This window comes from Sugiyamaella lignohabitans, chromosome A, assembly GCF_001640025.1.
Source record: "Sugiyamaella lignohabitans strain CBS 10342 chromosome A, complete sequence".
NCBI lineage: Eukaryota > Fungi > Ascomycota > Dipodascomycetes > Dipodascales > Trichomonascaceae > Sugiyamaella > Sugiyamaella lignohabitans.
This window is the reverse complement of record NC_031672.1, coordinates 5619429-5640568: the sequence shown is the minus strand read 5'-3', so window position 1 is coordinate 5640568 and position 21140 is coordinate 5619429. Positions and strand designations below refer to the sequence as shown.

The window sequence follows — 21140 nt, the reverse complement described above, 5'->3', positions numbered from 1 at the left end:
CCCTGGAAACGGGACCTAGTAGACAAAACCCCTGCCCTGAAAAAATACCCGAGCGGGATTGCGCATGGGAGTGGTGAACTCGTTAACAAGCACTTTCTGCCAGTTGACAGTTGCACATACGAAACAATGACTGGATTCTGTGCTTGTTCGTACCTTCGCGAAATCGCTGAAATTGGGAAGGACCACCCCGTAGTTGGGGCCGTAGTTGGCGGATTGGCGGCAATTGGTCTTTTTAAGGTCATTACTGGTCTGCTCAGCTACTTCACTATGCTTGCTGATTTGTTCATCCTTCCGAGACCCGATCTGTCAAAGTATGGAGCCGGATCCGGGTCCAACAAGGGAAGAGCATGGGCCATTGTCACAGGAGCCACTGCTGGCATTGGCGAGCAGTTTGCCCATCAATTAGCTGCTAAGGGATTTAATGTGGGAATTATCTCCAGAACTACCGGAAAGCTTGAAACTGTCCAGAAAGAACTCCAAGAGAAGTGCCCAGGAGTTTCTGTCAAATACCTGGCGTTTGATGCATCTAAAGATGAGCCCGAATCATATACTGCGTTGGAGAAATTTATTGAGGAGCTTGATAATGTCACTGTCTTGATCAACAATGTCGGACAATCACACTCCATTCCCGTGCCATTCATTGAGACCCCAGAACAGGAGATGCGCGATATCATCACCATTAACAACATCGCTACCTTGAAAATAACTCAAATCATTGCTCCTAAGATTATTGCCTCGACTGGTAAAGGCAAAGCTTTCAAGCGTGGACTCATTCTGACCATGGGCTCGTTCGCTGGTCTGACCCCTACTCCATTGCTTGCTACATACTCCGGTTCGAAAGCATTTTTGCAGTCCTGGTCGAATGCTCTTGCTCGTGAGTTGCAACCTCAAGGTGTAGATGTTCAGCTGGTCATCTCCTACCTCGTGACATCCAACATGTCCAAGATCCGCCGAACATCTGCTCTGATCCCCAACCCCAAGCAGTTCGTCAAGTCGGTCTTCCAGTCCATTGGCCGTCGTTCTGGCGCCCAAGAACGATACGCCACCACCACCCCCTACTGGTCACATGCCCTTCTCCACTGGTGGATGGAAACCGCCGCCGGCGTTTTCGGCAAGCTCATCATCGGCATCAACTACAACATGCACGTTGACATCCGCAAGAGAGCTCTTAAAAAGGCCGAGCGTCTTGCAAAGCAAAAATAGTGTGTATCTAATATACTTAATACTATGGGAAGTGGGTGTTAGCTTCCGGCGGCAGGGGCTCCGCCCCAAACCCCGTGGCTCCTGCTTCGCAGTAGATGATCGGACCGTGGGATGCTGGACTCGGAGTGCGATGGTTTAAAGAGTTTATTCGGAGATGGCTGAATCACGGCGAACACAGCAGTGAAACAGACTCCGGGTCCCGGTCTCATTCTTAGATCATCTGCATGTGGAACCAACCAACCAACCCCTCCTGAGACGAAACACGGAGATGCAATCCTCTCACCAGTGTCTAACCCAACCAACCCGTAAGGTCCAAGCTGTCAGCGCAGCTGGCACAACGGGATCTGGGGCTGCGCCCCAGCCGCCGGAGGCAACTCCCCCGGAAACGCAGTCCCACCAGCAACGATGTGACGAGATCCAACTTTAACCTTCACACACGAACTTGAGGCCCGATCCGGAGTGCATGTATTCTCTGGATATATGTGGTAATGGTCTGCCAAGCGCTGTTTTGCGGGGTTGCTTATCTTCAGGAAAGGTCCCGACAGGGGGTTATCATTGCTTTGGCGGTATCAGCCAGATACGTCTAGTCATTTCATGTTGTCATGCCATGACACATCATATCCTATCCTATATAATATAATAAATAAAATACAAATTTAGTGCTAAATTTATTATTTTTGCGTTCAGCGCTAGTCCCGTTTCATGGTGACCGTTCGCCGGCCACCCCGATGCTGGAAACTTAGCGCCAGATGTCGCCGACTGATAGTATGAATGATGTTGACGCTGATTAGTGGCTGGCGGTGGTGGAAAAAGATAGCGGACTTGTTACATATTTTGAGGGTCAAACAAAGCTACTTTTCAATATAAGTGCTGTGGCGCATGTCGTGCTAGGAAATAGAGTATAATTATAGATAGTCGGCCACCATAATTTCAGGTTGCTAAGTGTTTATTTGCATTCAATAATATCTGATGAACCTTAGACTTCTCGACACAGTCAACGTGAATCAACATACCCGCGTCAACGGTAATGATCATCTCTAGCAAACGCGCGTCCATGCGTGTCGATGCACAATCTACGCATCATCCTAGATCCCCTTTAGGTCCGCATATATCTCAATTAGTCGTAAATTTGCCTTCATTTGGAATTAGGCATTTCGTGATCAACGCCTTTTACCTTATTAGGAAGGAAAAGGGATTTTTAAGAATGTATTTTATACCTATTTGGGAACCATGAAAGACAGATACCTGGACCCTGGCAAGGGATAATGTGCGAGATAGTATTAGGCTATGACTGGAGAGCAACCAGATACCGACTCAGTAGATTGCAAAGTTTCCTGGATTGCGGGCCCCATATTATAGGAGTTACACAACGGTGATGTAGCTTTATTGTTAAGGTTCGATGGTAATACTGGTGAATCTTAGTATGTATATAAGGGTGCTTGAAGTTGAAGCCAGGGTGCTATGTCTAAACGCTAGGGGCTGTGCTTTTAGGACCTATATCTAGTATTATAGCTCGGTTATAGCATGGCAGAGTTTGCCTATTTGAATCGTGATATCTGATGGTGGCCCATAGCTCACATGACGGATAAACAGCCGCTGACAGCCGTTTTTCTAAATATAAACCTCTAACAATAGGCTAGATATGTCGTGCAGCATACATATCGGTCTCAAAACGTTTTAAACATTGTAAAACGCAGTCTAAATTGGGCCATGGCTTGTCCAGGTGCCAGATTATCAGTTATCAGTTTTAGTAACATAATAACAAATGTCAGACTCGCCGCGAATATAAGCATTATTTATCAAGTTGGCTTGCCGTTTTACATTCAAAGAGAGCCCTGATTTGAATCACACGCAAACAATGTGAAACTAGCTCGCAGCCAGCAACATTTTTACAAGCGTTACTGCAGACCAGCAATACATATATTATTGATTATAGAGCTGATAGCGAGGTTATCGTGGGGATTATTTCGTTTTTCTATGGCGTAATCTACTTATAGTTTATAGTTTTAGTTTATACATTTACAGTTTATAGTTGTTAGATTGTATGTAGCTTTTAATGACCAGCCCACTGGGGTTTAGATGAATACATCCTCGCCATTTCTCGGCGCAAGCTCAGTCGGTGGTCGCAGCGTAATGAGCATGAGTATGAGCATGAGCATGAGCATGAACATGAGTATGGGTATGAATAGGAGTATGGACATGAGCATGAGCATGAATGTCGGCATAAGCACCAGCAGATCCCGGACATGAGCATGAGAAACAGGAACAGCTACAGATAGAGGTACAGGTACAGACAGGTTCAAAGATTCAAAAGTAAAAACACGCCAATAGCCACGGGCATACAAGTTGCCGACAGGGGTAGCGGTCGGAGTAAAAGCCACCTCCTAAGGATCTGCTGACAATTGGTCAATAGAACCAGAAAAGCAAATGTGATGATAGGTTACAACAGTACTCTGAAGCATTCAGCCACGCTACCAGAAGCACAGAAATGAAAAAAGCTTAGCACCAGCTAACTCTTTAGAGCGACCAGAATCAGGACCTCATGGAGCTGCACCCTGGAACAATTGACCCAGGGCAGCGGCCAATTGCTCGAAATTGTCACCCTATCGGTCGATTTCATGGGCGATTTGCCGCTGGCCACAGAAAGAAACCAAAACAAAGGTACCCGCGATACACGGTAAAGAACAGCCAGGTTGGTTCTGTGCGTGTCAAGATCTGTTAGATCTATCAGTGGCCGTCGCCCGTCAACTGCGAGTACCGTCATGATACATGGCGATTTCTTTTTGTCAGCTCTTGCATATACTTACTTTTTGAGATTTACTTTTAACCCCTTTTTCTGCTGCGTTGCAGGATGATCCCGCATGAAGGAAAACCTATTTTTGTTCTTATTTGAGATTGAGTCCTGGCAAAACAGATAGTCATGGATACAACCATAGTTGTGGAGACTGCTTTTATATATCTATCTATATTGCCACATGTTTTGTTTCTAGGTTGTTGTTGTTTTTCTTATTTTATTTTATCAAGTTTTTTTCAGAATCACACTTGTGAACTACTCCTTGGTTCTCATTTTGGATCATTATTGATTGACTGTGTGATTTCTAACTATCGAGATACGATCGCACCGCTCATACGTATTCTATTGATACAAGACGTATCGTATCGTTCGCTCATTACATGTAAGTACCGTACCAAACCAGTTCTGTTTTAAACACCAATTTTAGCCAATCGAGAGAGGGTTCGTGGTCGATGACCGCTCATAAACGACAGCAAAGTCACAACGAATGGCCGATGATGGCGTTGGTGGGCGACGATGTGTATAGATCTCAACAAGGCGTCTGCCTGTCTATTCACCAAACTGCAGTGAGTGCATCTTGGCGACATATAACAAGCACCGACCACGAACCACACAAGTGGCTGTTCCGATCCCTATCTACGAGATTTTTTATTTTTTTATTTTTCTAATTTTATTTTTATCAACTGCAGTTTATTTTTGTTTTTTTGTTCCGTGGCGCCAAACTACTCCACAAACTCATGGATCCTCCGATCTAACCACCACTTCTAGTCAAACTTGTCGTCTTTCACACACATTCCAGACAGACGTCAGAAAACGGCCTTGCCTCGAGAACTATTTCTTAATATTATTATATTATATTAACCAAGAAAAATATAATCGAGCTGGTCTACGATTATATATTCGATATACGTTCGATTGTGATTTAGCGTGATATCCTCCAATTGGACTTGATTTTTTTATTAATAATCGACAGTGTATTTTTCATTATATCGATTATCATTTTAGGTCCCAGTCAAAAGCTAATCGTCAAAGTCAAATTTGTCCCACATAATCAAGTCAGTCAGGCCTAATCCGTGCCAAATTGCTATACAGAAGGGGTCTTACCACCAAACTAAAAAAACCCGAAGTTTAGCTTACTCCAACCACATATTCACCCCCCTTATTGTCAGATCCCTATTTCCTATTTGAGAAATCAACCCCCCCTGTGTTTCAAACGCGCCTGCAGCACCAATTTCACCCCCAGTGACCTTGCTTGCAGCTCGCATTTTACTACGCCTGCAATATCGCCGAGCCCTGTATCCCATTACCGACAAGAAAAAAACTCGAAACCCACACTACTTACACATCTTAACTTGAACAAACAACTTCAACAACATCGACTTGGACTCTTTTTATTTAGTTTGTCTCGTCGGCTTTGGTTGTTTTTGTCCTTATTTTAAAATTTTTTGTTGTTCTTGTTTTGCAAAGCTTCTTTTGTTTAATTAATCAGTCATTGTTTTGCAGTCACTGACTCGGCTTGTAACTGGTCTGGCTCGGGTCTTCACATCTAGCATCTCCGGTTCCTCGATTAGCATTATTTGTCTTTGATTTGTTTTTTTGTCAAGGCTCGACTACTTTTAAGCTTTTACTAGTGTGGATTATTTTTCTCGAGGGACTGTTGTTGCCTTATGAAACAAGTTCTATCTATGAACAGGTAAATAGTGGCCGCTACTTCCGTATTTACACTATCTAGTTGAGTTGAGTGCAGTCTAGGGTCCAGTTAGCTGAACTTAATATCTGATAATATTGAGGTTTTGTTTCTTAGCTACCTTGTCTTTATTGGCTTTATTTTATACCGACTTGGTTCTCTTGTCTTAGTTTATCAAGTTGTTTTGACTGGCTTGTGACAACATTTTTTCTTTGATCATTCATTTATTAATTTGCCATTCTTCATCGTCTTTCATTATACCTTGTTGTCTTGGTCAAGGTCGTCTAGCTATCGTTTGCGATCTCTCATTGTATCATTTTGATCATACTTTTTTTCACTGTTGTTTAATCAGTGTAACATTTTTCTTGAAAGGTTTATTCTCTAATCCTTTCGTCCATTCGTTTCAACTCAAATACTAATGTCCATGGTATCTACTATAACGCCTAGTGCGGCCAATTTTTGCTTTCCAGCACAACCACAGGCGCCCACGTCGCGAAGCTCACCTTCGCGTCCCCGTCCATCCAGAGCATCTTCTCCTCCATCCGCATCGTTACAAGTAGAGGCTGGTCCTTTACTTGGCAAGGAGTCTCAGGCTACTCTGGTTGTTCCGGGGATCGACTCTAATACTTCAACTGGTGCTACTGGTCGATCTCCTTCTAGACCAGCTCATCATTCTCATAGAAGATCGGCAGCTGTTTCGCATGACTTTAATGCTTCACCTTTGTTCACTGCCACGTCTCCCAAGGAATCTCCGGCTGTTGGCTCGACTAGTCCTCTATATCATCCTTACAGTCGCTCACCAACGTTAACATTTGCATCTTCGTCCTTTTCTCCTCAACCACAATCGTATACATTTTCTGCATCGTCTTCTTCTCTTCCATTAGAAGAGTCTGGCACTGCCAAGTCACCCAAGAAGAAGGCTGTCAAGGTTTCCTTTGCAAATGAGCCAATAATTGGTGGTACAACCAATAATTCCACTGGCAATTCTACTACTACTAGTAGCAATCATGGCCGGACTCTTTCATTATCTGAGACTCAGTCGACGTCTGCATCAGGTTCTCATACCCGTACTCCCACTACTGTGAGCTCAGCTCTGAACAAGCCCAACTCGACCTATGATGGCACTACCGAGCTTAATAGATGTGTCAGCACTCCGGGCATGATCAAAGTATCTACTGCAGGCTCTATCTCGTCGAATTCCAGCATTATTAATAGTAAAGGGGTATCCAAGTCGAGATCTCGTCGTCACCGTCATAAGAAGGTCAGATCTTGGGCTGGTCATCTAATTCGTTTTGGTTCATCTAAGAAGGAAGCTAAAACACATGGTGGTGCACCTGCTGTAGACTCACCATTATCCCGTATGGATATCGATCTCGACGATGATGAAGATTCCAGTGCTGAAGAGCTTTTGCACTCATCTTCATATATTCCCGCAGTGTTGTTCGATGACTCGATGGATTTCACCAGATTTAGCGATACAATTGTTAGCCCTGAACCAAAAATCGATCTCGATGCCGCTCTTGGACCGTTTCGTACGCCATCTTTATCGACCGACTTAGAATTTGGCAGTCACCAGTATTTCCATAGGAGATCAGAATCTGCCCCGGAAATGACTTTGGGCCCTGCCTTTCGAGGAATGAAGAGAAAAATGGGTCCAGTAGTTGAAGAAGAGCCTGATGCTGAGCACAACGAAGAGGAGTCTACTACCACGGCATTCTCAAATGTATCTATCTCGCCTGTTCGACCAGTAGCAAATGTAGCTGCAAATCTGACGACTGCTCCTGCTATTGAAGCACCTAGTATCATCGCCAAGCCTCCTTCTCCAACCATTCCAGCACCACGTTATTATACATCTCGTGGATACAAATCGAATGGAGGATCGCCCACTATTGATCAGACTCCCAAGTCGCCAGAGATGAACAGTGTTTTCAGCAACAGTACGACGAGTATCAATACCATTGACGAGAAGCCTCAGATAGACGAGCCACCTGCTGCTGCCACTATAATCCGAGTTGTGAATCAGTTTTCCGAGATTGACGACGTTCCCACTGTGGACTCCCTCGACGCACAAGATGGATTGGACCTGGGCGAACCCGGTCCCGAAATCAGATGCTCTTTCGACAGTTCAAGCATGAGAAGTAAACAACGACTTGCATCTCCCCACCCATCCACCGCCTCGTTCCGCGGTGTACAAACAACCCAATCGACTGCAGGACAGAACCGTACCCCCATGAACAATAATATCAACAGCAACCGTTTGAGCACGCTCCTGGGCCGCAGACCATCACAAGAGTCAACCTCTGTATCATTCAATGGCTCCCTCAGCTCGAGCAAACGCAATCCCGCCAGCCGAGTGTGGGGTTGGATCCGAGGCAAGAGATCCACCTCACAACAACGACGTGAGTGAGCCGGTCAGTAATTCTGCCAACGGTGTTTTGTATAATATGAAAAGCCCAGTTATAGACTGTCTCCACAACGTACGTACATATTTATTAATTTATTTATATTTTTCAATCTCCACCGCTGGCCCTCCGGGGACGGTGACACTGCCTCCTGCGGCTGGGGCTTCGCCCCAGAACCCCGGTTGCTCCTGCTTCGCAGGAGTTTTCACGCCGTTCTGGGACTCCCCGACGAAACGACTCGAGCGGAGCGAGAGGAGCTACCAGGGTCTGGGGCGGAGCCCCAGCCGCCGGAGGCAGTGTCGAAACCGGTCCAGAATCAGCCCGGTCTCGGCTTGGCCCTGCACGACTCTCGGTCAGGGCAGGGAGCATGTGCATGTCGGCTGCACAACCGTTATCGGCAGATAAGAACGTCAGAATAAATATGGGCATGGCGATTTGGACCTTTGCTTCTACATTTGACAGGACATTTTTTCATTGATACAACATTTTTATTAGCGATTCTGTACACTATCGACTGAATATGACTCAGGAAATCCATCTCGTTGTTCTTGTTCATGGACTCTGGGGAACTATTCACCATTTCGATTATGTTGCTGGCGAGCTGGCGTCGAAAAAGGGTGCCATCATTCACGACCATCCTGATCATCCATTGGTGGTACCGCCAGGTGTATCTTCTGATTCGCCAATTATTGTAGTGTATCGTACTCATTCAAACGAGGGGTATTTTACTTATGATGGAGTAGATGTTTGTGGTGCACGAGTTGCTGCTGAGATCGAGAATGAACTGGCTGCCTTGAATAACTCTGCTAGTGTGCCATCCGGAGAACCTATTCGTAAAGTTACAAAGATTTCGATTGCTGGTTACTCTTTAGGAGGCTTGATATCGAGATACGCTATTGGTTTGCTTTACAAGCGAGGTGTATTTGATACCGTTAAGCCTGTTAGCTACACGACATTTTGCAGTCCTCATGTAGGTGTATCGGTACTAGGATCCAGATTCTCAGCCCGAGCATTCAACTTTGTTGGGAAATATTCCATGTCATCAACTTCGCGACAATTGTTTCTTGCCGATAACTATCAGTCTACAAAAGTACCTCTTCTCGAGTATATGTCGCATCACGATTCTCCTTTTTATGAGGGACTAAAGTCATTTCCCTCGCATACCTTGTATGCTAATATTATCAATGACCATCGATGTGAATACTATACTTCGGCCATCGAGACAGAAGATCCATTTGCCGGCAGAGTTAGTACTTCTGTTGGGCCCTATGTTGAAGGATATGAGCCAACGGTACTGGATCTCGTTTCGTCAGGCGGTCCATTATTTGAAGACAAATCCGCCAATAAACAAGATACACGGGCAACTGGACTGTTTGACAGACTAAAAAACGTTTTCAGACGAGCTGCTGGATATGTTTTTCTTGGAGTCAAAGTTCTAGTGATTGTTCCTCTGTGGTTTATGGCTTTCCTGTTAAATGCTGCCTATCAAACTATAGCATCTTCAAGTAGACAACGGATATTCCGAAAGACAGATGAGCATCTGTCTTTACTTTTCAATGGCGGAGATCAACCGTCTATGAGCGAGATTTTGGAAGATGAAGCTGACGAAGTAGTCGAGTCGATGTACGAGACGTTTAGTAAGCGGCCCCAAGAAGAAGAGCCCTTACTGAAAAGAGCGTCTAGAACAGTCGATGATTTAGAATCAGAATTGCCAGCTACCCATGGCCAGTCAGAACAACTCCCAGTACTGCCAGTTCACCGAACAATCATTGCTAACCTTAATGCACTCAACTGGAACAAATACCCCATTCACATCACTCTTGCAAAACACTCACACGCTGCAGTGATTGTGCGGTTCCCTAACGACAAGTTTAGGGAGGGAAAGACTGTCATAAGCCATTGGATTAGTTCCATCGAATGGTAGATATTTATTATTATAACCTATTCATAAAGACTTATTGAGGGTCAAGTTATGTTTTCTCTGGGGACCGGGACCATGCCAGATCCAGTAACTTCACAACCACATTATAAATTTTTTTTGAATAAGAAATTGCTTGGTTAGTAATTGTGTATCTCTATCTATATCTATATAGATATGCGCACAACCCTGCATGATAACGGGTTAGGGTATCTGACTATGACTGATAAATGATTCGAGGATTGGAGATCGAGAACCTGGTTCTTCGACAAACATGAGAACCGCAACTGTTGTCCGTGATACGAATGAGACCAAGATCCAGATCGCCCTGTCACTTGACGGTGGTGCTGTAAAGCTTGAAAAGTCTTTGTTTCCTGGAAAAGAAGACCACCATGCTACTCAAGCTACTGGATCTCAGGTTATCAATGTCCAATCTGGTATTGGATTTTTAGATCATATGCTCCATGCTCTGGCAAAACACTCTGGTTGGAGTCTTGTACTGGAGTGTATTGGAGATTTACATATCGATGACCACCATACTGCTGAAGATTGTTCTATTGCTCTCGGTCTCGCCTTTAAAGAGGCTCTTGGACCAGTTAGAGGTGTTAAAAGATTTGGTAGTGGGTTTGCCCCCCTTGATGAAGCTCTTTCTAGAGCAGTAGTTGATCTTTCCAATCGTCCTTATGCAGTTGTTGAACTTGGTTTGAAGCGAGAGAAGATTGGTGACTTGAGTTGTGAAATGATTCCTCATGTCCTTGAGAGTTTCGCACAAGGAGCTGGCATTACCATGCACGTCGATTGTCTCCGAGGCTTTAATGACCATCACAGAGCTGAAAGTGCTTTCAAAGCTCTTGCTGTTGCCATTAAAGAAGCTATTTCACATACAGGTAATAACGACATTCCTTCCACCAAGGGTGTTCTTAGGTAGAGTCAATGATGCTAACATTTGTCTCTTATAAGACCGTGGCCAGTCATTATTGCTATACTTATATTGTCGAAATCACTGCTACTCCCAACTCTAGCGAGAGGAGTCTCTAGATCAAAGCTCTGTGAAGAGATAATGCCCCAAACTTGATACACCATATATGTAATGTAAATATTTATGACGCAACCGAACTCCATCGCTAAAGAGTTCTATTCCAGACATATTAGATAGCTGAGAATCTCATCACGAATACCGAATTATGGGGAGAACTACTAGTACCGAGGGCCCTGATCAGATAGTTGCAAGCGGCGTGGAGAAGCCGTTATTTCAGCCGCACCAACGCTGAACGACTGCATTAAGTTCACCACAGTTAAAAGAGTGCAATATATGATATTAAGTTATTTTGAAGAAGAAAATTCAGTCAACTTCAAGGAGCCGGTACCACAAACTGAATCACTGCCCATAAGTGCAGGTTTCTAAGAGTACTTCTTCTTGGACTTTTTGTTCTGCTTTTTTTTTTTTTTGGTCTAATTTTTCTCTCTACTCATCTTTCCAAGCCCAATATGAATAATAAATTGGTAACTTCGATATACAGACGAGATGAAGCGATAGGCCGGGGCAACTTTGGTGTCGTATACAAGGGGGTGAATCTAGAAACGAACCAAGTCGTCGCCATTAAAGTATTGAATCTAGATACAGCCCAAGATGACGTATTGGACGTGCAACACGAGATCACGATGCTGGCCAGACTATCTCAGCATGAAGGGGCTAATATTACCAAATACTTTGGGTCATATCTCCATGGCACAAGACTGTGGATTATCATGGATCTTTGTGCTGGTGGATCAGTAAGAACCCTTCTGAAAGCTGGCAAAATAGAAGAAAAGTACACTGCTGTTATAGTTAGAGAGCTTGTACAGGCTCTTTCATACATCCACAAGGAAGGGGTCATTCACCGTGACATTAAAGCGGCTAATGTTCTAATTACCAAAGAAGGTAAAGTAAGACTATGTGATTTTGGAGTAGCAGCCCAGGTTACGGCCACTAAGCTGAAGAGGTCTACTATAGTTGGTACCCCTTATTGGATGGCTCCAGAGGTGATTACTGAAGGTGCTCTTTATAATTCAAAGGCTGATATTTGGTCTTTGGGTATTACTATTTATGAAATTGCCACTGGAAACCCGCCGTATTCGGACCAGGAAGCATTCAGAGCAATCGCTTTGATTCCTCGTCAGAAACCAGCGCGTTTAGAGGGTCCTCAGTACTCAGCTGCTTTGAAAGAGTTTGTGGCAATGTGTTTAGATGAACAGCCTCAAGCACGTATGTCAGCGGAAGAGCTCATGAAACTCAAGTTTTTGAAATCATGTAAAAACACGCCAACGGCCATATTACGGGATCTGGTATCTCGGTATATGGTATGGAAAGAACGACATCTCAATGTTCGTGATTCAATAGCTATTTTGAACAACAAACCTATTTCGGAGAACGGAGAGGATGATTTGGATGATGCAGATGGTGATGTTGCCAGTAGTATTGATAGTGAAGATACGGTATGGGATTTTGACATAGATCCTTCCAGTGACTTTACTAATGTCATGGGAGGTGGTATGAATGACGGTTTTGTAGGCAATAATGGGTATCCTATAAATACTTTGGTAGACTTTCCGTCATCATTACAACAAGTAGCTAATGGGACTGCAGTTGCAAGTGCGATATCCCACAATACTACTCAACCTTTACCGCAAGCACAATCTCAGTACAATACTGTGCTTCCTCATCCGAATTCATTCCACCATACAGTTACTACTGGTAATGGTGGTGTTGGTCTCACACATACTGCATCTACCACTTTACTGGAGTACTCAACGGGAACGGTAGGACTAGGACTTTCGGACAATTTAAACCCTGCGATTAGTTCACCTTCGTATCCTTCATCACAACTGCACTCCAGAGAGTCAACAATTAGAGGAGGAATGCCTGCTCCGCAATCTATGGTTCCACCTGTTCCGGTAATTGATGGACCTCAATCTCTTATGGAGCTGTTTGAAGATGCCTCGGTTACCCAATCTAATCCACTACCACCGCCTCCGCTCATGGAACAAGGTGGAATATATGCCTCGCCACCCCAGGGAATGCTTACTTCGCAGGCAACTACGCCGACGGTAGAGATTGAAATTCCGACCTTTGAAGCTATTACTGCTTCTGCTACTGCTTTCGTATCTAATAACTTCAACAGCGGTAGTAGTGGTGTTGGTGGTAATGGATCATTGTCGTCTCCAGTTGTAGCTTCCCAACAGCAATTACCTCCATTACAACAATCGTTGAGCCAACCCAGTCAAATGTCAACGGGTACTGCGTTAACTAGAAATGTTCCTCCACCACTTCCAATTATTCCTCCTCCATCACTCTCTGAACTAGATGCTAATCTTCAGCCTGCAATGCTTTCAGCAGGCTCTTCATCAACCAATTCTTCGGTGGTGACATCTCCTCCAGTAATGCTTCATAATCAGTTGCATGCTGCTCACTCTCTTTCAAATGGCTCATCTCCTGTTTCCACAACGTCAGTACCAACGGCTGTGAATTCTGTTCCTCCAGTTCCACCCGTGACAGCACCACCACCGCCTCCCATAATCGCCCCTTCACCATTACAACAAACCCCAATACCATCATTACCGCCTCCAACTCCTTCATCAGCCACCCATCCGAATGTCATAGCAATGCCGTCTTCTGTCCATAGCAAAGCTACCACTGGCCTGCAGCAGCAACAACAACCAACACAGATGATCCCGCCTCAATTATCTTCACACAGACGTACTCCATCTCCGAAAAGAATGACTGCTAAAGCACCTTCAGCTACCCAGATGACAGCTGCAGTGCCTCCTTCTCCACCTAGAGAGCGGGACCCTATGACTTCATCTCTTCCGTCACTGCCTGCTCAGCCACAGCAACATCAGGCATTTTCGTCATCCAGTCCCCAACTTCCTCTTAGTTCATCTTCACGTAAACCTTCCTTGCCGACGCTCCCTGCACATTCACGACCGAAGTTAAAAGCTGTACAGAGTGTAGATGCTGTGACAATGAGCGAGTCTGCTGGTCATCTTCAACAGACTGCTACTGCGACGGCAATATCACCAATTGCTACGAGTTCTCAGACTCCGCAAATGGTCCCGGTTTCAGGAGCCGTAAGAGGCCCTACATCGGGCTCCAAAAACCATTCTGCTCCCAGTTTGTTAAGGCAATCTTCACAATCGATTCGAGGAAGACAAAATGGCCACAATCTCCGGATTGCCATGCCTCCTCCTTCTGCTCAGTTTTCTTCCTTCCAGCAGCAACAGCAGCAACAGCAGCAACAGCAGCAGCAGCAGCAAGCCCAGCAGCAAGCCCAGCAGCTATCACAGCAACAAGTCTTGCTTAAAGCTACAGGTGGACTTCAGGCACCTTCTGCACCCCCAGCATTCTCATCAGCATCGTTACCACTGCTCTCTCAGTCACCTCCTATAAACACAGGTCCTGGCCAGCCCACCAGTGCATCCTCTACAAATTCCACCACCTCATCTGTTTCGGCTAATGACGACACTTTAGAAGATATTGCGTCTGGCTACCAACTTCAGTTTCCACCAATCCCTAAACTAGACATGTCGGTACTGCTAGACTCGACACCAAAACGAGAGCTCATCAACCAACTCGACGATCTCCTTTTGTCGCTCACCAATGGTTTGGAGTGTCTTAGCCTCTCCCTCGAGGGGCACTAGATAATTATATACAAATATATCAATTGCATTTTTCATCTTCGCTTCTGAGCGCTGCTCAGACCGGTCTGCTCTCGTCCCGTGAGACAGTGAGAAGTGGCAAATTCAGGAATTATTGCTTACACGGATTCTCATAGACCTTATCTCAGAACAAAAATGGAGAACATTGTACCATTAAAATAGAATGGTCCTCTTCGTAGAGCATAGTTTGTCCAGAAGAACCCTAGAAAAGCTTAAATCCGACTCTGTCTCCTTCGCTGGAACAAGAAGACTCCTGCAAAACATTAGCATTGCATAGTTCTTTTATTAATTATTCACATGAGATATTTATTTGGTGGGCTTGACAATGAGGTTGTCAAGTTCCTTTCTCTCCTTGGCGGCAGCCTCGGCCTCGAGGATATATGGCAGCAAGTAGCTGGTATCCTAATTTCGACGTTAGTATTTACTCATATAGTACATCACTTCCATAAGAAATTTCAATTCATTATGAAAATCTTAGTCACGAATATTGACTTACCTCCTCGGGTTTCAACTGCTCGTGCTTGGGCAGAAGCTTGTGAGAAAGAGAAAGTTGCATGGCAGTGGCGATACGGTAGACACGCTCGTACGACTCCTTAGGAGGGAGACGGCGGATAGCGGCTTGCATAACATCATTCTCCTCAATGAACAAATCCTCGGTCTTGAGACCCATCTTTCTATAACCAGCAAATTCGGTAAAGACACGAGAGGCAGGAACAAAAACGCTCTTGAGCAGTGGCTTGCTCAAGATGTACTTTGAAATAGCCTCAAGCTGAGTAAAGGTAGACATCTTCAATCTGTGTTTTTTGTGTCGAAAGAACGAAAATCTATCAATAATAGTCGTCGATATCGTGATCAAAAGTTTCAATGCGTATTCTGTGCATATAATCGAATGGCATCCCAGATTTTGGTTCTATCTGATTGGTTCTGAGATAGTACGGCTGTTATCACGTGATACGTGTAATTCACTTGACAAAGTTACCACTGGATGGATTTTTCGGGATGGAAGGAATTCAGCATCGATAGAAATTAGTTCATGGGTGATTTTCCCTTTTTTTGTCTGTGGACAAACCGATAACAAGTTCTACTAGGAGGAGTATAACCGCGATACAAAACAGGTAGAGTTAGTGAGGGAAAAGATGTAATGATGGGAGTTGAGATAGACGTACATGTGCGGCAGTGAAGATCAGGGATCGTCTATCAGCATGAAATAAATATATTTTCCGCAGATATCAGCTTTAGGGCCATTGACGCAATACTCAAAAAGAACTAAATGAGGAACGCGTTTTCGAGTTCATTTTGGACTCAATGTTCCAGATCATTTTCTACTAGTACAAGTGGCTGGGCGAGATCTGGCTCTGGATCGCGACCTAGATCAGGAACTACACCACGATCAGGATCAGGATCAGGATCACGCCCAAATCAGAAGCATCTTGGCGGTGTGCCTACTAGAGCTCCATTATCTGAAGCTTCAGGCAAGAATTTTCCTAGTCAAGGCAAAAGCTTTGATAGATACTTTGTGGCACCAGAAGTGAGGAAAAAGGCCTGGGATGGTCAGGATAAAGACACATATTTTAGAGATAAGTATGCTCATGTACATGCCCAGCAGAGAAAAGAAAGGGAAGAGAGAAAGAAAACAAGTCCTTATAAAGCTGCTCGCTCATTTACCAAAAATAAAATCGGTAGAATGGAACGAGCTGAAAAGCTTGGATTAACCCCGAAAAAAGAGCCAAACATTTTGTTGCAGAAGAAGCAGGCTGAGGCAGACGAAGCAAATGAGAACATTAGAAGGAATTTCTCGAGATTATTTAATGAGAGCTTGGAGAAAGATCCTCGTCGACAATTTATTTATGGAACAGGACCAGTTCTGGCTGCATTGCAGGCTAACAAGAGAAAAATACTGGCTCTTCATACTAAAGATAGAAGAGAAGAGATTCCTGAGCCGATTAGTAGTATTTGCAAAGCAATGAAATTAAAAGTGGAGTGCAGTGTACCAAATGCACATCTCAATATTATGACAAATAATGGAATTCACAACAAATATGTTTTGGAAGTTAGACCCCTAGAAAAGCGACAGTTGGTCAGTTTGGGGAGTGTATGGGAACAGATTGAAGATAACAATGTTGATAGTGCTGACTCTTTAACAAATCAGGAGATCCCAGAAAATGCAAAAGAGCTAGAGTCGCGATTAGGCTCGAATAAAACTGTCCAACGACTTCCTATTAGCGAGGTGGAGGATGGTAAGATTGTTTCTAATCTACTAAAACTACAACCAAACTCCAGCAAAAAATTCCCTTTGGTCTTATTTATTGATGAGGTAACAGATGCTCATAATTTCGGAGCCATCATTAGATCCGCCTATTACCTAGGCGTTGATCTTATTGTCCACACTGAAAAAAACACTGCCAAGCTGTCGGCAGTTGTAGACAAGACGTCTGCTGGTGCAATGGAGCATATTGATATCTTTAATACTCCTCAGCCGCTTAAGTTCTTTGAGTTATCTCGAGAGAATGGCTGGAATATTATAGCTACAAGTGTGGCTAATGGAGACAAGGCTGGTCAAGCCGCGAAGGTACAGCCGAGTGAGCTTCATCAACTATTACAGGTAGCTCCTTGTATGTTGGTCATCGGTTCTGAGGGTCAAGGTCTGCGCACAAGTCTGATTCAACGGTCAACTCATGTGGTTAAATGGAAGGGATTCCAGGATGTGTCGAAGCTCGATTCCTTAAATGTCAGTGTAGCTACTGGCTTGCTATTGTCCAAGTTCTACGATAACCAGGCTTTTGATGCAACCGATTAGAGCTTGCACTTAAAAGCGTGTATATATGTATATATTAAATTTTATTAGATAATTAAATGTGTAAATACACTGTGAACGACTCCAGGACATCTGTATGAAGAAGCCGTTCGCGGTATGAGAACTCCACTCAGATGACTCAAAATATGCAACAAAGTCTCTTGGCTCAGAAAGTTAATATCTAGTGTAGCCAATATCACCCTCCAGCTCGTTGCCATCGATATCCTCGGCATTAAACCCTACAGTTTGAAGAATGAGTTCAGGACCAACCTGCTTGAAGTAGAGCAAATCTTCGTTGGTTTTAGCTAGAAAGAGACCAATACAGCCAAGAGCATTGATACTTTTTCCCTGGATCTTTTCGGCCCGTCGTGGCACAGCCATCATCCATTTTTCAGTGAAAAGAAAATTGTATGAAATATATTCAGCCTTGTTTTTGGCCAATGTGGTCATGACTCTGGCCATAATTGCAGAATACCGTAGGGCCAACTCGTCGCCCGATGTCAGATCTTTAGGAGTGGGGACGATAAAATGCGAGAAGTGATACTTATCCTCCTTAAGTGGGGCATCACCATTTCTATAAATAGGAATGTCACCATTGGTCATTTTTTCAATAACATGATCTGGAAATGGTTCAAAAGCAGAGTCTGGTAATGGTAAGAACTGGATATGCTTGTGAGCAACAGAGGCACCAGAGTTGTATCCAGAATTGAAGAAACCCACATGGCGTCTTTTAGACTGTTTGTTTGCAGCAACTAGTAGCTCAAAAGCAGCTAGAAGATCATCCTCTGTTAATGGACTGGTTTGACGCTCGAATGACTTTGTAACAAGAAGAAAGTGATTTTTCTGTACCGCGAATTTGTTTAATACAACTCGATACCCTTTAGCACCGAATGAAGGAACAACTAACAGACTGGCATCTGGCGGTAACCATGGGCTCTTAACTCCACTTGCAGACGACTCATGTTCTGGTTCAGCCAACTTGGCATCAGAGCTGGTCGAAGGTCGCTTAGCCAATGCAGTAGCTAATGTATATCTCACATGCAAACCATCCACACAATCTGGAACAGTTTCTGACTTTGTATAAACCAAGCTGCCATCGGCAACTGCTTCATCAAATTTCCTATCCAATTGCTGATAAAAATCTGATGGTAACGACATTTTGTGATTGTGATTTCTACTTGTAAACAAATTTCGCCAAGGGGGATAACGAAGTTTCAATGAGTGAGCTGAAAACCGACTAGTTGAATTTTTGGCCACAGAGTTGACAGATGAAGCAATTGGTAATATGGAGACTTCAATGGTTCGTGGAAGCAGAACGGGTCGCAGCAGCATGAATATCTGCTACCTATTGTTTCTCCGTTGCCTGAGCAGATCCACCTGTTTCACAGTTCAATCTTGCATGCTTTGTCCAGAATCTATCACGTGATGCAAACTGGTGAGTCAAACCCTCCTTTATCTGTCGTTTATAAAGTTTATAAAGACAGTGATGTCATAGCGACTGAAACAACAATGTATTTGTAATTGGTCCAAAATAGTGTCCCTAAAATCCTGGTCTACGGCACTGCCTTGTCCCGAGATTGTTCCCCAAACTCACCGAGTTTCCGGGCGAACGGCCGCAGCGCTGCTATTACATGTTAGATAGCGGATATACATTTGTTGAGATGTATAGGCCGAGTCGGTTGGGACTCGGGAGCCCCAATTTGACGATATACTTGTACCAGCTGGTACTGAGTAATATCAAAGGTATCAGTTGAAAATATATAAATTTTATAGCTTTAATAGCATTGAATTATTGGGGAGTCGGTAGATAGCTCAAAATCGAAACAAATATCTGGAATCCACTTTGATAATCTCAAGCCAGTATCTCCAGACTTGCACCGAGGCTTTGCCTACTAATTTGACACTCTGCACCTGTCGGCTGAGTGAATCATAGATGTTAGGGCTCAATACTAAAAAGGAGAAATACTCCAGTCATTTTTCACTAGATAGATAGATGGGTAAAACGAGGGGTAAGGTTGATTTGGGGGAATAATATTTAGATGGAAAATAATCCGGCCCGTGTAACATAATATCACAAGAATAATAGCGACAACATATATGCTAATTTCAGGAGAAAATAAAATCATTAATCAAGAGGAAGGCAGCGGATCTGACATTTTTTTTGCTCGATTAATAATTTTTAAGCGGTTGATTTGATTATATTAACGACGAAACTGGTGGTCGGTGAACCTACATAAATACTTTACTATACTGATACTTATTTGACAGGAAACTGCGAAACAAGGTTGTTATTTTTTCTTCTCTTTTAGTTTGCTTTTCTGAATATGGCTTCTCGACGACGACTGTCTGCTGGAGCGGAAATTGCTGGTATTGCCCAGTATGATCTCAAAATTCTGAACCCTGGCGACATCGTCATCAATGTCGAGGGTGCTTTTATTGTGGACGAAGACCAAGTTGATGGCAGATTAACACCACCGGACACAAGAGACATTGCTCTGCCTCATCATACTGGAAAGGTGTCACATATTGCTGTGGATATTGGTGGAACATTGGCCAAAGTTGTCTATTTCACACAAAACAAGCATGGTAAGGGAGGCCGTTTAAACTTCACTAAATTCGAGAGTTCTAAAATTGATGAATGTATCGATTTTCTAGTTTCACTTATTAAACGGAACGGCTCCAATGGTTCCGAGACCACAGATTCAACTGATAATGACGGATCAACTATACAACATCACATTGTTGCAACCGGTGGAGGATCATATAAATTTTACGATCGCATGAGAGGCAGACTTGGAAGCAACGTTTCGGTATCTAGAGAGGATGAGATGGAATGTTTAATATCAGGACTTGATTTTTTCATAACACAAATTCCAGAAGAAGTGTTTTGCTATTCAGAATCCAACCCTATGAGTTTTCCCTCCAGACCTCCTAATAAATACCCCTGTCTTTTAGTGAATATGGGATCAGGTGTCAGTATGCTCAAGGTTCTTGGGCCCCGAAAGTTTGTTAGAGTAGGTGGTAGTTCGTTAGGTGGGGGTACACTTTGGGGTCTTTTATCACTATTGACTGATGCTGGTTCGTATGATGAGATGCTGGAAATGGCTGCTACAGGAGATAATAGCAACGTTGACATGCTAGTAGGTGATATATATGGTACTGATTATGCCCGTATTGGACTCAAGGCATCTACAATTGCTAGTAGTTTTGGCAAAGTATTTAAGAAAGCCAGGGAAGAGCCTGACCACAGTAAAAAGCAGAGCCTTTTTGATGGAGGTGATATCAGCAGAAGTTTACTCTATGCAATCAGTAACAATATTGGACAAATTGCATACTTGCAGGCTCAAAACCATCAGCTTGAACACATCTACTTTGGAGGTTCGTACATCCGTGGACATCCCCAGACAATGCACACATTGTCGTACGCAATCAATTTCTGGTCCAAAGGAGAGAAGACTGCATACTTTTTGAGACATGAAGGGTATCTTGGAGCTGTAGGAGCATTCATGCAAACTAAGCCAACAGACTGGATTGATGGAAACTAGCTTTGAGCAAACACAAACAAAATTTCATTAGCATAGATTATATAGAGCACGAATGGCATGACTTACGACCTTAATTTTAATAGTTGATGGGAGAGTTACCTA

General features: G+C 43.8%; 9 protein-coding genes across 9 annotated transcripts; 7 read left to right on the top strand and 2 right to left on the bottom strand.

The window, feature by feature from the left end:
• Positions 1-126: 126 nt before the first annotated feature.
• IFA38 (ketoreductase) lies at positions 127-1203 on the top strand (the record flags this gene model as incomplete). Its single annotated transcript, XM_018878784.1, has 1 exon — positions 127-1203. One exon carries the CDS (start codon positions 127-129, stop codon positions 1201-1203), a length of 1077 nt encoding a protein of 358 aa, XP_018736052.1.
• A 4899-nt stretch (positions 1204-6102) lies between these two features.
• AWJ20_1870 (uncharacterized protein) lies at positions 6103-8091 on the top strand (the record flags this gene model as incomplete). Its single annotated transcript, XM_018878783.1, has 1 exon — positions 6103-8091. One exon carries the CDS (start codon positions 6103-6105, stop codon positions 8089-8091), a length of 1989 nt encoding a protein of 662 aa, XP_018736051.1.
• A 515-nt stretch (positions 8092-8606) lies between these two features.
• Positions 8607-10010, top strand: AWJ20_1869 (putative hydrolase; the record flags this gene model as incomplete). Its single annotated transcript, XM_018878781.1, has 1 exon — positions 8607-10010. One exon carries the CDS (start codon positions 8607-8609, stop codon positions 10008-10010), a length of 1404 nt encoding a protein of 467 aa, XP_018736050.1.
• Positions 10011-10278: 268 nt separating this feature from the next.
• HIS3 (imidazoleglycerol-phosphate dehydratase HIS3) lies at positions 10279-10932 on the top strand (the record flags this gene model as incomplete). Its single annotated transcript, XM_018878780.1, has 1 exon — positions 10279-10932. The coding sequence occupies one exon, from the start codon at positions 10279-10281 to the stop codon at positions 10930-10932; it is 654 nt and encodes a 217-aa protein (XP_018736049.1).
• Positions 10933-11492: 560 nt separating this feature from the next.
• Positions 11493-14681, top strand: KIC1 (putative serine/threonine protein kinase KIC1; the record flags this gene model as incomplete). Its single annotated transcript, XM_018878779.1, has 1 exon — positions 11493-14681. The coding sequence occupies one exon, from the start codon at positions 11493-11495 to the stop codon at positions 14679-14681; it is 3189 nt and encodes a 1062-aa protein (XP_018736048.1).
• A 496-nt stretch (positions 14682-15177) lies between these two features.
• Positions 15178-15486, bottom strand: QCR7 (ubiquinol--cytochrome-c reductase subunit 7; the record flags this gene model as incomplete). The annotated part of the gene is made up of 1 exon (XM_018878778.1): positions 15178-15486. One exon carries the CDS (start codon positions 15484-15486, stop codon positions 15178-15180), a length of 309 nt encoding a protein of 102 aa, XP_018736047.1.
• Positions 15487-15969: 483 nt separating this feature from the next.
• Positions 15970-17496, top strand: MRM1 (Mrm1p; the record flags this gene model as incomplete). The annotated part of the gene is made up of 1 exon (XM_018878777.1): positions 15970-17496. The coding sequence occupies one exon, from the start codon at positions 15970-15972 to the stop codon at positions 17494-17496; it is 1527 nt and encodes a 508-aa protein (XP_018736046.1).
• A 171-nt stretch (positions 17497-17667) lies between these two features.
• On the bottom strand, positions 17668-18651 carry APA1 (Apa1p; the record flags this gene model as incomplete). The annotated part of the gene is made up of 1 exon (XM_018878776.1): positions 17668-18651. One exon carries the CDS (start codon positions 18649-18651, stop codon positions 17668-17670), a length of 984 nt encoding a protein of 327 aa, XP_018736045.1.
• A 1166-nt stretch (positions 18652-19817) lies between these two features.
• Positions 19818-21038, top strand: CAB1 (pantothenate kinase; the record flags this gene model as incomplete). Its single annotated transcript, XM_018878775.1, has 1 exon — positions 19818-21038. The coding sequence occupies one exon, from the start codon at positions 19818-19820 to the stop codon at positions 21036-21038; it is 1221 nt and encodes a 406-aa protein (XP_018736044.1).
• Between the last annotated feature and the right edge of the window lie 102 nt (positions 21039-21140).